Here is a 16,536-nt window from a genome sequence, read left to right on the forward strand (position 1 = left end):
GCATTTCATTCCTTTAGACAGCCATTTGAACTTCAATGAGGGCAATAAATTAAGGAAGCAAGCTGAAGATGTTGGCATGGCTTCTTTGGCTTATGGCATTTAATTTTGCAACCAGATTATTTAAAAATCCACCTCCAATAATCCTAATAGAGAACAGGAGCATCATTGCACCAGGTTTCTTGACATTTGGCTTTGTGGTGTTTGCATAATCTTGCTGACAGACAGACAAAGAGCAGTAAAAACATACCACCGCCTCAGCTTTGACGTAGCAGAGCGAGAAGGGACCAAGTAACCAAGCTGTTTTCACACACATGTCAGGACATTTTTAAAGGATCATCTATCAAAGACGCTGACAAACAGTGCCATCCTGACGTTGTTCAGCTTATGCATTATTTTGGACGGCAGTAACACATGTAGTGTTGAATGAGCTGCTTATAAGCCTGTATTCGGTTAGACCCTGAACACAGGGCAGGACTTCAGCAGCCAAATGCAGTCCCTGCTGCCATGCTAGCTGCTGGTAGTAAATTCCTCCCAAACTGACAACTGGCTAAGCTGCCTGAAACCACACAGTAATAATGAGTAATTCATCACATTTTTCAAGTAAGTTACCCAGCAGTGGCTCTTATATAATAAAGTATTAGCATCTTTCAGACACTTTTCTCTCACACAGTCTTTTTCTTCTTCTGGCATCTGTCATAGCTTGCTCTCTCCTTTTTTCTCCATCTTCATCAGTTTGGCAAAACTTTGTGTGGGACTCTCTCTCCTTTCTTTTAAACACACACACAGACACACACATGCACACACACTTTCTTGTCTATGTGCTTAGTTTCTTCCTTTCTGCAGTCTGTCTCACTAAATCTTCTCCTGTCTCACTTCCTTACTCTCACATTCACGCCAGCGTCTCTCCCTCTCTCCCCCTTTCTCCCACACACACACACAGATTGAAACTTTACCCCTCCTGCAGACAATGAGGCCAAGCTGGCCTGTCAGTAACTCTCTGGCGGCAGCTGACGAATTAGGTAGCTTTGCTTCCCAGACCTCTCCGGAGTTGATCTGCACCTTAACTCGCGCGTGTGCACTCACGCACTCACTCATGCACTCTCCAGCGCTAATCTCAGAGTTTTCCTGCTGTATTTTTTACCTTGAACTCAAAAGTCCCTGGATGTCAGGATGTTAAATTTCAGTATGGGTCTACTGTAAAAATCTCATGTCTTCATTTCCTTTCTCATGCAGCGAATGAGAAGGTGGAGGATATCAATAGCAGCCCCAGGAGCCAGTCGCAAATGGTGAGTGCATTTTAGCCTAACTCTTATATTGTTTTAAAGCACTGTTGCATGAGAGCGGCTTGTTAATGAAGAGTATTTATCTGGTAAGACAGATTTGGCAGCATTTAGGAGATGCCCTCATCAACAGCGACTGACAGCATTATAAACCTGTGGATATAAATATATTAACAGAGACAGTGTTGTCATGAGCAGCTCTCACTTCTATTTGGATTTAAGTGATCAAGAGCTAAGATAAAGTAATGGTTTCATATATTATTTGAGTGAGAAAAAGTTACATTGTATAAAGTACTCACACTTGGTTTGAGTTTGCAATCTGTTGGTTTTGTGCTGATTTTTAAATGCAGACTGACTAGTTAGCAGTAGTAGTAAAACTGATTCAACTAGTTCCCTTTATAATACGCTTTGCTGTTGGCAATTCTTTCACCACCTCTTGTATATGCAAAGTCTCACTTCTCCTGAACCCAGCCACAGATTTCTAGCAGTAAATAAGAGTCATATATGATCAGAGCCCCTCATGACTCTTGTTTTTCTGGTCAGAAAGATGGTGATGACCACTTTAACCGCAGTTGACCAACTGACCAAAAACAGTTTCATCTTGGACTTCTTTGCCATTTTGAAAAATCTGTATTTCTGGCTGCTCTGCGGCTGAGTGGTGTTGGCAGTGTCGTGTTTCCCCTCTGTTAATGAGATGACGGCTGCATAACCGCTGATTTTCGTCACTGTGAGATAATTACCCCTCACTTTAACCAGAGTTGACTAAGTGTTTATGTAGTGTTGGTTTGCCCTTGGCATCTGCCCTCCTGCCATTAAAAGTGACTAAAGCAGTTTTAGCTGCTCTGGCTTGCTTTCTTAATAAAACACTGGGGGCGACGAGTGTGTTTGGTCCCAACGGCGTGTGTCCTCTGTGTGTCAACCTTTGTCATAGGTGTACCACAGTGTCTCTTTGTGCTATTTTCTCATATGGATCAATTTTAACAGATGGACTTCCACACAAGGCAAGAACATTTATTTGATAAAATCACTGTTTCTTCCCAAAAGCATCCCATTACCAGAATGAACCGAAACATATTTCTACAACTTGTTTCACACAGCAGTTTTCAGCTGTTCCATGGTGAGTCCAGCTGTGGTGAAAGCAGACTGTGCACTATGTTGGAAAAACAAGTTTAAAGAACCAGGAAGGAAGAAAACGTTAGAGTCATCAAGACCTTGCAGACCCCTAATGTGTGTGAGAGTTCACTGTGTTAAAACCTGCAAAAATAAAACTCTTGCAAATGTATTTTTCTTGTCACATAAAATGATTCTAGTCCTGCCTGGAAACAGCTGAATCCAGACTCTTGCACTGGTCACTAAGGGCAAGCTTCTGCAGCAATGCAAGTATGTGTTTCGATACGCCAGCGTTCGCTCCGGGTGTTTGTGTGTGTTCGTGCAGTTTGCTCTTTGTCCCAGTCGCTTACTAAGCCCATTGATCCACCACCTGCTCTGACTGCAGAGGGTCTGGCCAGCTTGGGAAAAAGAAGTTTGAGGAAGCACAGTTGCTTATAGAGTGAGTGAGAAAGGAAGGAAAAATCTGTCACGCACATACAAACAACTCTACAACGATGCAGCCACCTAGCAGTGTTTGAAGGTTTTTACAATGGCAGATACTGTAAAATAGCAGCTTGCTAATTAGGATATGTGAAATCATGTTAATCTTACATTTAAATTACGTGTTAAGCACAAAGCACTCTAAGCACCAATGTGTGTAAAGTGAAGCAGGAGTCTGTTAAGTTCACGCTAACCTTCATGGTCAGGTGGATGCAGCTTCTATGATTTTGTCTTTCTTTTCATGTACAGTTAAATTTTCAGGTCCCGTTTCAGATTGTAAAAGACTCAAAGTATTGTGAAACAACGCTAATAATCAGTTCTTACTTCATTAAAACTTTATGAAAAATAAAGTTAATTAAAGCTGCAAGCAGCGTTATGAGGGCCCTCGCACCCCCGGCGCGTCGAGCCACGCCCAACACCTGAAACCAGCACGTCCGATCTGATGTCACATTGATGGAATTCATGCATTTAACCACCAGCTAACATTTCATCTCATTCATTCATGATTAGTTAGGCGTCCCACTAGGTGGCGCTCTATTACTGACAAATGGCATAACAAACATTTCCGAGCTCGAGTCTCATCACGCCTATGACCTTTGGGAGAGATTGAACATTGTGTTTTTGATTGACAGCAGATTACTGCTTTTTGGCGAGTGATTGAAACCACGTGCCGCCATTACCACCCCGTTTCCCTGAATGCAAAAAGCTTCGCAATTTAACATCACAAAGGTCTTTAGATTCCACACACTGGAGATCGCATCAATCTGATGAAATCCCTTGGAGGAGTTCGTCAAAGAACGGTGCCTGAAAAGAGGGGAAATTGTTGCCAAAATTGCACATTAATTTTAAAATGGCTGACTTCCTGTTGGATTTGGGATATTGCTCCAAGAGACTTTTTTGTACATCTTAATATCTTCCATAAGCTTACCAGGTTTCAGACTCATACATAAAACACAGAGCAGGGGCTGTGGTTTTGAAATTTTGTAGGGGGCGCTGTGGAGCCATTTTGGGATATTCAATGAAAATGATCACATAGCAAAAAAGCCCTCATCACATTGGAGGTATGCACCAAATTTCAAGACTTTTTAAACTTTCCAAGCCCCTGAAAACCCACTTCATTGTTCATGGTGAACAGCGTTGCCACCAGGGTGCGCCGTTCAGTTTAAAGTCACAATTTTCGCACTAAAGCATCATGAAGGACTGATTGTGATATTCACCGCTTTTGAGGTGGCCACGATGAACCTGTGAAAATCAGTACAACAAAATTAAAGCCATGACATTTCCTGTTGCCACTAGGTGGCGCTGTGCGTATTCCCGACAATGGGCACATCAATCCGTTCAGGGCGGGTCTGACATCATGCCTGTAAAGTCTGGTACTGATCAGACTGGATTTCATTGAGTTATACCAATTTGTTTCTTCATGGCGTGACATCAAAGTTCGCCATTCTGCTGGGGTCACACCCTTTCGCGAAAACTCACAGTTTTCACTGTAACCCAAGACCAACTTCTTAAGGCTTTCCTGGAGAAATTTGAGGCTGCAGATGTCACCCATCACAATACTGTACCCCAAAGTGTAAAACATGACATTTCCTGTTCCCACTAGGTGGCGCTGTCCCTGATGTCAAATATGGCAGTTGAAATATGTTCAGGGGTGGAGCCTTATCATATGTGTTCACTTTGGTCAAGGTCAGAAAATGTATGACAAAATGAGAGGCAATAAGATTTTCATGGCGAGACATCGAAATTCGCCATGGCGCCACGGCCTCACCATATTGTGAAAACTCAAAAGCTCCGCAATTTAACATGGCCCAGGTGTGTAGTTGACACTGACCAAAGATGAAGCTTATACGACCAAATCCCAAGGAGGAGTTCGAAAAAGTTCGAGGCATGGAACTGGCAAAATTAGAGCCAAAATGTCACCTTCACGTCCAAATGGCGGACTTCCTGTTGGGTTTGCGTCAATGGGCCCACAGACTTTTGTTCGTCTTGGCATGATACACATGTGTGCCAAATTTCATACATGTAGCTCAAACGATGTGGTCGTAGGGCTGCATTTAACAAGGCATAGGTGGCGCTGTAGAGCCATTTCCCAGTGCTCATATGTAAAACCATTAAAATACACAATTTTTCACCAGACCTGGCATGTGTGCAAAATTTCATGAGTTTTTGACCATGTTTAGGCCCTCGGAAAGGCCGTTGTTTTGCCTGAATAATAATAAGAGGAAGAAACGGAGCAGATACAATAGGGCCTTCGCACTCTCGGTGCTCGGGCCCTAAAAACAGAAGTCACAGTCTAATGTGTGTGTTCACGTAGCAGTGATCAAGTCCAGGTTTGCCCATTGGCTGCTTTATGTTTTGTGTGTATGAACATGATCCCAGATTGCAAACTGCTTTTGCCTTGGCTTCACCAAATGAACTGTATTACCCTAAGAGATAAATGTGATAACACTTGAACATATGGTGGCTTTCCGAGAGCAAAACAATGTTGTTTGGGTTGCCTATCCTGCGAGCTCGACCACTAACATTAATTTGAAACATAAGTTACTCACTGACAACTTTTCCCCATATCAAGCTATTTTTTTCCTCACTCTTGGCTGTGTATTTATGACATGAGCTGTGAATTTTGGAAATCTGCCACTGGCCACCTTACACCTGGAGCTTAAACGCCTTGGCCAGAGACATGACAGTAGCAACAGCTGTCAGTGGAGGGACAGATGAGTCTGATTTACTTCCTCTGCACAGCTTTTCCCCCTCATTTGGGACTTTAGGCGGTGATCCTGGAGTCACAAGCCTGTTTCTCTAACTGGTAGGTCGCTGGCGCTCTGTCGAGTGGAGCGAGGCCAACTGAGCAGCTGCTGGAAGATGATGAACAGAAACCAGCACGACACCAGCATCTGCAAGCTCGTCTGCTAATCTACATACATAATGCGCTCTTTTTTTTCCCCTCTAAATCCTTGTTCACAATACAAAAAGGGCCACAGGTCAGTTGAAATCCAGTCACTTCCAGCAGTTTGTTGTTTTGTTACAAACAAAAAATGTTGTTGATATTTATTTGGTCTTTGAAGTGAATTGTGTAAAATGTGCGTTTCATAGTTATCTTCTACAAACAGTCAGTACAGTCCAGTCATTTTCCCCCTTCTCATGTTATTTCATGCAAGCATGCTTTATCATACAAGTGAAGGGTAAAATTTAAAGTATATTCCATTGAGTATAGATTTCACAGTCTTTGCGTTTCGTGTTGACCTCTCACACTGGAAGTCCCTTTCCATCGCCCCTGAGTTCTTGGCCCTTATAATTACAAGACTAAAGGGTATTACCTTTGACTGCTCATGGGCTTGTGGGATAATATGCTGAAGAACAGTGGAAGTATGAATTATTAGAAACTCTTTTCAAGTTCTCTTCACTGGTCTAATTTGCTCTCATTAAGAACAATATGTTAAAGAGTCTGATCTTTGATCGCCTTACTAATACAGTGTATAACAAAAGCCTCCATTTATCTCATGCATAACACTGAAATGGAGATGGAAATAGCACAGCTGAAGCACAGTTAAGCTTAACCTTTTAAATAATACACTTGAAGTTATAGTTACACTTATTCTCATGTCTCTTATATCCTCTTTTAGATGCTTTGATCCTGGACTTAATCATTTTAATAATGCATACAGATTCCTTTTTGTCACTTGCAGGTGAAGCGAAAGCAAATTATATCAGACCTCTACTGTGGCCACATCTGTACTGTAAAACAAATGCTTCCAGGAATGGAAAACAGTTTTCTTGTTTGTTAATATGTTAGTTAATACAGAGTAGTGCTAGGCTACCTGACCATACCATCCACTACTGTATCCAGCGGGCTACTGATTTCAGCCTCAGAAGGAACATCTGCAGCCACTACAGTACCCAGCAAAGATAATGAGAGATTGTAACAACTGGGTTTTAATACTAAGAGGCTGTCAACCCAACAAAGTGCACTTTAGTTTCTTTGTTAACCTGTTTTCTGCTTTGTGATAACAATAGAGAGTAGAAACTGAAGGTTTGGGAATTACCAGTTTCGTTTTTCCCACTATAGTCTTCACCCCAGTATACTTGTAGTGAATTGAATGCTCTTTTCATTTTTGAATCTGGGAGACATCTATCTGCTAAATGCCTGTGATGTCAAGCTGTAAATGCATTCTGTGGATTAAAGGGCTCACACAGGGTTTTTGTTCATCTCCCTCACCTGCGGCATGCGCTGCTCTCCCTCTGTCATGTAAAACCTCATGCCCCCTGACAGTGCAGTTTCTCATAATTGTACAGACATCTAAAGAAATTAGATGCACACCCAGGTTTTTGAATTGAGCGAGAGATTCTCTTTTTTTTTCCCCAAAATTATTTCTCAGAAGAATCGAGCTCAAACACGAGAACGGCAGGCGAGGGATGGCAGAAGAGGCCCATTCAGCAGAAAATATTAAAGCCTTGCAACACTAATCCACTTCATTATAGACAGACATCATTAGCAAACCACTGAGTGCTTCCTTGCAATACGGATGACTGTGCAGTTTGACTTTCTCAGGGAGTGTGTGTGTGTGTGTGTGCGCGTGTGTGTGTGTGTGGCTTCCAGCGACCTCAGCAATGGATGTCAGGAGAAAACAAACATGAATGAATACAAAGATGCTGAGCTGCTGCATCAGTCAGGAGAAGGTTGTCCGGGCCCTGGTAGGAAAGATTCCATCAAACAACTCACCAAGCTAATCAACTCGTTCGTACTGCTTTTCATTTGAGCTATTGACTTTTCAAGTGTGTCGTGGATCATGTTTAGACTGGCTATTGGCAGCTCTGGACCTCCCTCAATATTTTTAGTTTTCACAATGCAAATTTTTCTCTTTTGATTAATTTGAAGTGATTGCGTCAAACTGCAGTACACAGTCAGATTTTACTGCACTGCATGTCTGCTAGAATACAGTGCATTTCACTCTTCAGGAAAAAGAAATCTGATGTGATATAAAAAGGCTGCTACTCAGACAATTTTTGTCTTTTTGCTTGTCATTTTTTAAAGTGCTTTAAAAAGCACAATATATTGTGAGGGAATGTAAGCTCCTCTGACTGGTATCTGAAGTACTGTTTCTATTTAGTGATGTGCAACAGACATTTGCAATTTTTTAATTACATAAAAACAAATCATAACCATGAGATTTCTGTGCTGTTAACCTTTAAAGAGTGCTCAGTTTGAAGTAAACACAACAGCTTAAGTTAGTCAAATGTTCAGCTTAAATGTCGTGGCGAACATGCTCAGAATGGCTACACTATAGTAGAAAAGTTGCTTCCTTACATTTCTTAATAAATAATAAATTCTTGATGCACTAACAAACACATACACTGTCTAGCTGAAGCTGGTTTGCTCAAAGTATTTGGTCATTAACTAAAGTATTAGACAAAATAACATTATTAGCTGAGTGCTGCTAGATGAGCAGTTAAAAGATAATGATAGTTTTTAACTAACTACCCACTCATCCAATCACTGATGCATTTCGGTACCCGGAACAATACTGCTTGCATGGCACAAATCTATGCAGTCAGTGACTACAAATCTTATAAATGAACCAGATATGATTTGATCAGCATAGTTATTTACAAATGTATACTTTGAGCGTTTTAGCCTTTCTCTCATGATTAGACTGGGTGTGTGCTGCAATTCAGGGTTAACTGCTTCTAGGGTTTCTTGGAGACTATAAAAGTCCACCAGTTTCATCTGGGCTCCATCTGTTGGCAGCTTGCACACCAGCCAGACGCGAGGACGAACAGCACGAGTCGCTCAGTGGCATTATCTTCACTGGCCTGACGCTTCGTCGTCGGCACAGCTCGCTATTAATCTCTGCTTCTAATTGATTGTGTTCCTAATTTGAGTTCCTGGCCTGGGTTCCTGCTAAGCAAAACCAACTGGCATTTGTGTGACAGTATTTTTCTGGTCTTTGATTTGATTACAGCAGCCCTGGCTGTCAGACGACTAGCCTATTATGAGAGTCATTTGGTCTGGAAATACACTGACAAAGGGATGATGGGAACTCAGGGTTTCTGAAACATCCCTGATGTCATTTTGCATGCCCGGCGACTGGCAGCGAGTAAAGGAGGAGGAGGCAGATGGCCCGTTTAAGCTGCTGAAGCTACATCCACACCGAATATATTTCATTCTTATTGTTCAGTCTGTATGCCCTGATGGCAGAGCGGGTAGAGAGTGACTAGAAGGGTTCACATTCCAATTTTTACCCATAGGACAAACATCTAAAACACATCAATAAATACCTTCTGCATCAAAGGCTGAGGTAACACCTTTGAGAATAATAATAGTAGTAATAATCTTTTCAGAAGAGGGTTGCACCCAGGATCACTGTACAGGGTGCACACTCAACTAGAAGCTAACATTTGCTGGAACTACATTTGATATTTGAAATATTGTGTTTCAGAGTGGCATTGATCAGTGGGAAAAATCACTACTGTAATTTTGATCAGCAGTAGTGAACTAACTAATCATCATCACACAGCTGTGCAACACATGCTTCTACTGTGATGGGCCATCAAAGCCAAAACAAAGTCACACACGTGACGCAGAGCTTATATAGAAACCTCTCAACCCGGTTTCACAGCAAAACATGTATTAGAGATGCCGGTCCACCGTGTCCATTTCACGCTTTGCCTCTTCAAAATATAAAGCAGATACGAATGCAGAAGCTGCATTACCAGCAGGGGGAGATATATTTAAAGCCACAAAGTCGATAGTGAGCAAAAAACATGAAGTACAGTCCACGCCTTTAATCGTCAGAGTCCATTAAGCAAGGGAGCTAATATGTCTGTTTAAACACTTTCCTGTGATTATTTTCATGTTGGCTTGAAATAAAATATCTCCCTCAGCTGTTGCCACTGAAACTTACTGCAACTGCTACTGCCTATTACATGCTTTGTTGTGATATCGGGTTGAACCTCTGGGTATTTGCGCCACTTATAATTTTAGAGGCATCTTTTGGTGTTTCCTAATCTTTATAATTCATCTATGTAACGAGATAATTTTGTCGTGTTCATGTGGACGTCTGAGGAATTGTTTAGCTTTTAGCAAAGTATACATTCACAGAACTAGAAATCTAGTAAGAGCAGGTCTTTATAAGTGAAATAGTGAAAATCTGCAATCTATTTCAGGATGACTAAATCAAAAATAAACTCGGGACCAAAGGTCTAAGTTTGATCTAATTTTTACTGGATCAGGTGCAGAGACCCAAATGCCCCAGCATCTGTGCTTTGATGAACAATATTTGCTTATCTATCTCTGCTCTTTATATGTGTTGAAGCATCCGTGTGGCATATGTCTTTTTCTCTGTTGTTTTCTGGGCATCGACGGACCCCCTCACATGGTTGTGGTATAAATGGAGCACCTTGGGGCTCGTTACAAGCTCACTTGTCTCAATTGGAAGCTTTTAATCACTCATTATAGCTGAATGGTATCGGCAAATGTTCTGTAAGGGAGCGAAGAGCTGGCTTGTTAAATGGGCACAGTGAAGCACTGCTAAACTTTGATCTGCCTCAGTTTGTTTCACTGTGAAATACCAGCTGCAACCCTTCTCGACCGACCCGTATTCCCTGTGATTGTTTCAGTTTGGGAATAGCTGTCCTCTACCGATTCACTCACCCTGTCCTTAACCTGTTTTTTGCTTGCATGGGTTTCTTTAATGCTTTTTTCTCGTGTCACTCTTCAATCTGTCTTATTCTGTACGTTTATACCATATGACTCACTGCCAACCTTCTGCTGTTACAGTAGCTTCCCTCATCCACCTCCCTGCCCTCAGTGACCCTTGGCACCTTCCCCAGCCACGGGCTGCATGACTTTGGATGTGTCACTGCTGCAAATGGTCCTTAAGCATCATTTTCATTCCTAGCTGCCTGAACAGAAAGTGGCTAGCTTGTAGTATGCTCAGCCTTGCAAAGGAAAAAGGAAAAACTGTGTTTCACGTGTTTACAGAGTCAAAATTCATGATTTTAGCAGTAGTTTTGCATGGGAGTCATGTGATTCCTATGTTTTCATTCCACTGGCTTTACACAATTAAAAGTAGTGCCCACTCACTGCTTGTACAAGGGAATATTTAAATGTCTTAGCAGTTCTTTGTGATTACAGCTGATTTATCACAAAGTCGGTTCAACAAAGGACCTACTATAACATGTCACATCTCTGCAGATTATTGGGGTTTAACCACAAATGTGTACACCCAGCTTTTGGTTCCTAAACAGCCGCACTGTGCTTGTCCTTATTAACCAGTGAAACAGAAAACAAAAAACAAAAACAACAAAAAAAACAGGACCTGCTGTAAGTGGTGTTATAGTTCAAGGAATTTAAAGTAAAAATTTATGGCCACATTCTGACCACTCCAGCAGACTAAATCATATCTGACATTCAACATCTGTGAAAGGCTGCTGTAAAATCTGCAGCACTGTTTTATCTTCTGTGGCGGGTGAGAAGAGAGAAGATGCTGCTGCGTGACTTCTGCAGCCTTGAGAAGAGTTTCTCAAACCACTATTTTAGGTTCAGAAGCAAAAACACAGCCTTATTGTTGGTACTCGCTTTTTAAGACTCCTGTAAGACTTCTGGCATCACAACTTACTAAGTGGGACCCATTTACATATGTTTTAGGCCAATGAATTATTCCCATTATTATTTTTCTTCTATAGGTTGTTTTATTGTGTTGTCATAAATAGTTATATGTATCAGTCTTTAGAGATATTTGAAATGATTTAAATGAGGACAGGATTAAACGAGATAAGTAACAGAAAGGACATCTAATATGGTGTGCATAATAAAGTAAAACAGACACATTGAATGTGGCGAGTTAGAAGCAGCTTACAGACAGAGCTTTGAGGCATTTTACTGAAGGACAGAACTCTCTCAGCTGATGGAGCAGAAAGAGTGGGTGAGAGAGTGAGTGAATGGCAGCATATTTCACTCCTGCATCACTGCTGCTCAGCAGGTTATACAAACACAGGCCTAATAAGTGAGCATCTTAACCTCACTGACCCTCGCAGGAGAAACAGCCTCAGCCATGACTGGCAGACAAATCTGTCACCTGTCAACAGTAATACCATCCATCATGTTGGTGCCGTTTACCTTCTTAGAGCAGGACTGCAACAGTGAATATGAGGAAGACAAAGGACATACCTGGCGTCAGCCTAAAAGCCAACAAGAAATACTTGTCTTCTAGTCTGTGACAAACACCCTCCGCTCCTCTGCCCTCTTCTGTGTTTGCTTACTCTCTTACACAACAAGAATACTTCTGTTTCTTCTGTCACTCGCTGACAGAGTTATTTGCAAAACCATCAGCTGGGAAGAGGTTAAGTGAGATTGGTTATCTTGATGCCATTCAGTATGTTTAAAAGGTGTGCTCCATTAACCAAATAATGTCACTCCACTGCTTTTCAGCTGGGACTAAAACTCGGAATATTTTAGTCTCTGCTTTAATTAGATTTTTGACTCTTCTTTTTAAAATTCGTCTCTTCTTAGTTTATAGGATTATAAACAATTTTTTTGTTGTTTCTTTAGCTGATCAGCCATTTTTGGAGAAGTTCTTGGATATTTGCATTCAAAATAAAAGAACTCGCTGATTCTTTCCTGATGTCACTGATGTACGATTAGAGTTTGTCCAACTGTAGCTCAGACTGAGCCGTGCCCAAAATGAAAGAAAATAAAAGGGAGAACAGACGGATAAAGGGGGACAGATGAAATGACAGTAGGAGCAATCTTTGTGTGTGCATTGCATCACTGTTGTAATATTTTTTTTATTACTCCATCATTGACTGAAGCGATAATGAGTTTTGACTCAAACAGCGAAAACGGATTTAAAGGGATTAGGCCAGACATTGATGAAGAGACTTTTTTATCCATAAAACATCTTTGTCTGCCTTGCTTTCACTCTCTCACACATGCAGACACACACCCCGTGTGTGCAGCAGATGCACAAAGCCACATGGAAGACCTCCAAGTTATTTGATGCTGTAAACACTGGAAAATGCGCCACCATATTTAATTGAGACATCCATAGATATAGGTTTGTGCTGGCACACACATGTTGATTATACATCATGTGTGTTTACATGCTGACTGAGCTAGCGCTGCATCATCTTCAAAGGATTTTGCTAAAGCTATATAGTTTTATTTACAGGAATATGAGGTACGATGTGATAAAAATCAGGAACCACTTGAATTGAATGATTTCAGTTTGGTTTTCTTGTGTTAGAAAAGTTTTATGACACAGAGCTTCATAACATTTAGGCTGCTGTGAATACAAACATCACCTCTGTAAGCCTGAGTGAGCTGGATAAATCTGGGTGTGTGAGGTTCACTCTTATGGTGATTTAAAAAATGAGCAACAACCACAGATCTTCAGCTACAGCAGAGAAGGATTTCAGACAGGGTAAGGGATTATGGCGACTGATGTTGTGATCAATATTGCACCAAATGGTTCTTCAGCCAGTACCAGATGAGAGGAAAAATTTCCTTTGCTGTGGGTTTTGACATGATGAGCGATGATCCCTGGATTATGAGACAGAATGCTTTAACCCAGCCTGCCCTTTGCCCATCAGCTACACTAAAGTTCTGTTTCATTTTATCCGTTTTGATTCATTGTCTGTCAGCAGCTGCCTGCTGTGGATGCGTTGATAGTGACAAGATGGGGGTTTAGGACAACACCAGTGGAAGATAGAGTGTCAGACCCTAAATCTGATGAAGGGAGTTGATGCAGAGGTCACGGACAGCAAGAGAACTGGTTTATTTGAAAGAAAGGCTGAGTGGCTCTAAATCCTGAATGTGTGGTGAACCACTCTAACCCGTAGTATCCTTCAGGCCTTGGCTTTTTATGGGGGGGAAAAGAAAAATCATGTTTAATTCTGCTTGCTAGACGTTTGGACTACAAGTGGCCTTTAGAGAGCACAGGGATTTGGCTTTTTATCCATGTAAACCTTTAGATTTCAAAGCAGCAGTGATTAATAAAGTATGTTCTGGCTGTAAAAAGTATCACAACTATGTGTTGTCTCCACAAGTGAGGAGTTCTGCCTCATTAGGTTTCATGTGCCAAGAGGAATTAATAGGTACAAAAACAGTCTTTATCTTTTGCCATGTGGGGTGATTGGAAGAAGAGAGATGAACTTTGATACAGGGATTTCTGAGGCAGAGCTAATTTTGTTTAGCTCTAGTTGGTATCGATTTTGGTCTTTTAGAGAAAAGTCTTAAAAGGGTGGCGCAGTGGTTTGTGTCTGCAGGATTTATTTGGATACACCTGAGTCATCAGTCAACTTTCATTACCGTGTTGGGGCAAAAAAAGAATCTCAGCGTCCTTACCCGAGGCTAGCGCGCCGGCAGGGCCTGCCAAGCGGGAGACAGAGGTCGGCGTGCTGTCCGGTCCGGCCTCTCTGACACTAGACGCCAGCGTGCTGTTCGGTCCTGCCCGCCTGCCGAGCCGCCGGGGAGCCTCGGCTCATTGCCGCCGCTGGACACGAGGGCGGATGGACACCTCCCTGTCGCTGGGCCAGGGGCCGGGGCGCTGATTGCCTCTCCCGATTTCCTGCCGCGGGGGTAAGGTTCGCCGGCCTCAGTCGGGTATGTGGCGGGGCGTGGTCTACGGTGCAGCTGCTGCAGTGGGCCGGACGCACCTGGGCCACATCCGCAATCACGCCTCTCCGGCTTAAACTTGTATGGCCTTACTTTTGTGCCACTATTCTGAGCGCACGTAAAAAAAAAAAAAAATTGCAGGTGCAAGTGTTGCATTTTGAGAAATTTATTTTGAGCGAAGAAAAGCTCAATTTGAGTGAACAAAATGTATTTCAGTGTTTGCTATTATCCATACACACACACAATAGCAGCCCCTCTCACCCAGTTTTTGCATTTTCATTTTTATGTTTGTTTGTTTGTTTGTTTTTGTAACAGTATAAATAATGAAAGGTGGGGGATTAGCCAATTGGTCATGATCAACTCTGGGCTTGACCAATTACAATACATCCCTATTGAGGGGGAAAGGAACGTGATTGGTCCCGTACTTCAGCTAGAATGAAAAAAGGCACAAAGCTGTTCTTCTCTCATTCTCTCCCCTCCCTCTCCTGTTGCTACTTCTATCATGAAACTGATCAGTCAGCTGATCGGCTTTTCTGCCAGAAGTCCCGTCTCTCTTGTTTATCGCCCACTTTGCGCCAGAAAGAGGAAATGCTGCACTAAACAACAGCAGCACGTTCAAGCTTGATCAGCTGTTGTTAGAATTTATTTAATATTACTTTCTAGTATCACAGGTGATGGCAGCTACATTGTAGCCACAGCCACCCTGGGGCGCACTGACAGAGGCGAGGCTGCCGGACACTGGCGCCACCGGGCCCTCTGACCACCACCAGTAGGCAACGGGTGACGTGTCTTGCCCAAGGACACAATGACCGAAACTGTCCAAGCCGGGGCTCAAACCGGCAACCTTCCAATTACAAGGCAAACTCCCAACTCTTGAGCCACGATCGCCCCTGAGCCCCCATATACCAACAAGACAGTGTACATCACTGTCACAACAGCGTTTGTTTTAGTTCGAAGGCTTTATGGTTTTTCGTATAATACCTGGTGGTGTAGTCGGTGATTTTTTTGTCAGTTCAGCCTTTTATATTATGTTTAACCCGAGAGACCACCCAGTCAGCTGGTGGGTAACAGGCATCTCCGAAAACGTTAGAGCACTTATGCAAATATGTGACGTCTTGATAAATCGAGCAGATATTTGAAGTTTACACAGAAACATTCTCGCATGAAAATATCTTAAAAGTTTATTTTGTGACCCAGACAGAGTAATATTTCAAACTCCGCCACTCTGTGTTCCTCCGCCACTGCCTCGTTTGAGTTTGGGACGAAATGGATTCTGGGATATTGCATTTCGTCATTTCGAGCTGATTGGAGACCAGAACAGCCAACCAGATTTTTTGCATCCAAGTCTGTGATTGGCTGGTTTTGTGGCACAAATATAACGGTGTAGAGCAGGGCTGCCCAATCCCAGTCCTCGAGAGCTACTATCCTGCAGCTTTTAGATGCATCCCTACTCCAACACAGCTGAATCAAATGAATGGCTTGTTATCAGGCCTTTGCCAAACACGATGGCATGCTGAAGAGGTAATCAAACCATTTGATTCAGCTGTGTTGGAGTAGGGATGCATCTAAAAGCTGCAGGACGGTAGCTCTCGAGGACCGGGATTGGGCACCCCTGGTGTAGAGAAAGAGTTGAACGCACACGGGCAGAAATGTTGATAGCGCGAGCAACACATGCAAAAAACTGAGGGGCTGCTGTTGTGTGTGTGGATAATAGCAAACACTGAAATACATTTTTTGAACGCAGCAATGAATTTTTATTCACTCAAATTGAGCTTTTCTTCGCTCAAAATACATTTCTCATCAAAATGCAACACTTGCACCTGCAATTTTTTTTTTTTACATGCGCTCAATTTTTATTTATTTTTTTTACGTGCGCTCAGAATAGGGCACAAAAATAACGCCATAAACTTGGTGCTCTGACTGTTGTAGGTTGTTGTTGTTGGTATATGTCCGACTGTGAGCTGCAGAGCTGCAGCCGAGGGTGTGAACAGCAACCGTGAATAAATATGTGGTCGGCTCCGTCACTCTCCTGACACAACGCACAAACAAGAG

General features: G+C 42.4%; 1 protein-coding gene across 6 annotated transcripts in view; it reads left to right on the forward strand.

Annotated features, from left to right (window-relative positions):
- nav3 (neuron navigator 3) overlaps positions 1-16,536 on the forward strand; it is a 424,334-nt gene that overhangs the window by 280,552 nt on the left and 127,246 nt on the right. For 5 of the 6 annotated variants that reach the window (XM_082510872.1, XM_082510873.1, XM_082510870.1 and 2 more), the window contains one exon: positions 1,234-1,286. In XM_082510872.1, coding sequence (XP_082366998.1) covers positions 1,234-1,286 — 53 coding nt within the window. Of the gene's footprint in view, positions 1-1,233; positions 1,287-14,301; positions 14,449-16,536 lie in introns of those variants that run through there. The other variant, XM_082510875.1, reaches the window with a different exon arrangement.

This window comes from Aulonocara stuartgranti (genome assembly GCF_965226115.1).
Source record: "Aulonocara stuartgranti genome assembly, chromosome: 17".
Taxonomy (NCBI): Eukaryota; Metazoa; Chordata; class Actinopteri; order Cichliformes; family Cichlidae; genus Aulonocara; species Aulonocara stuartgranti.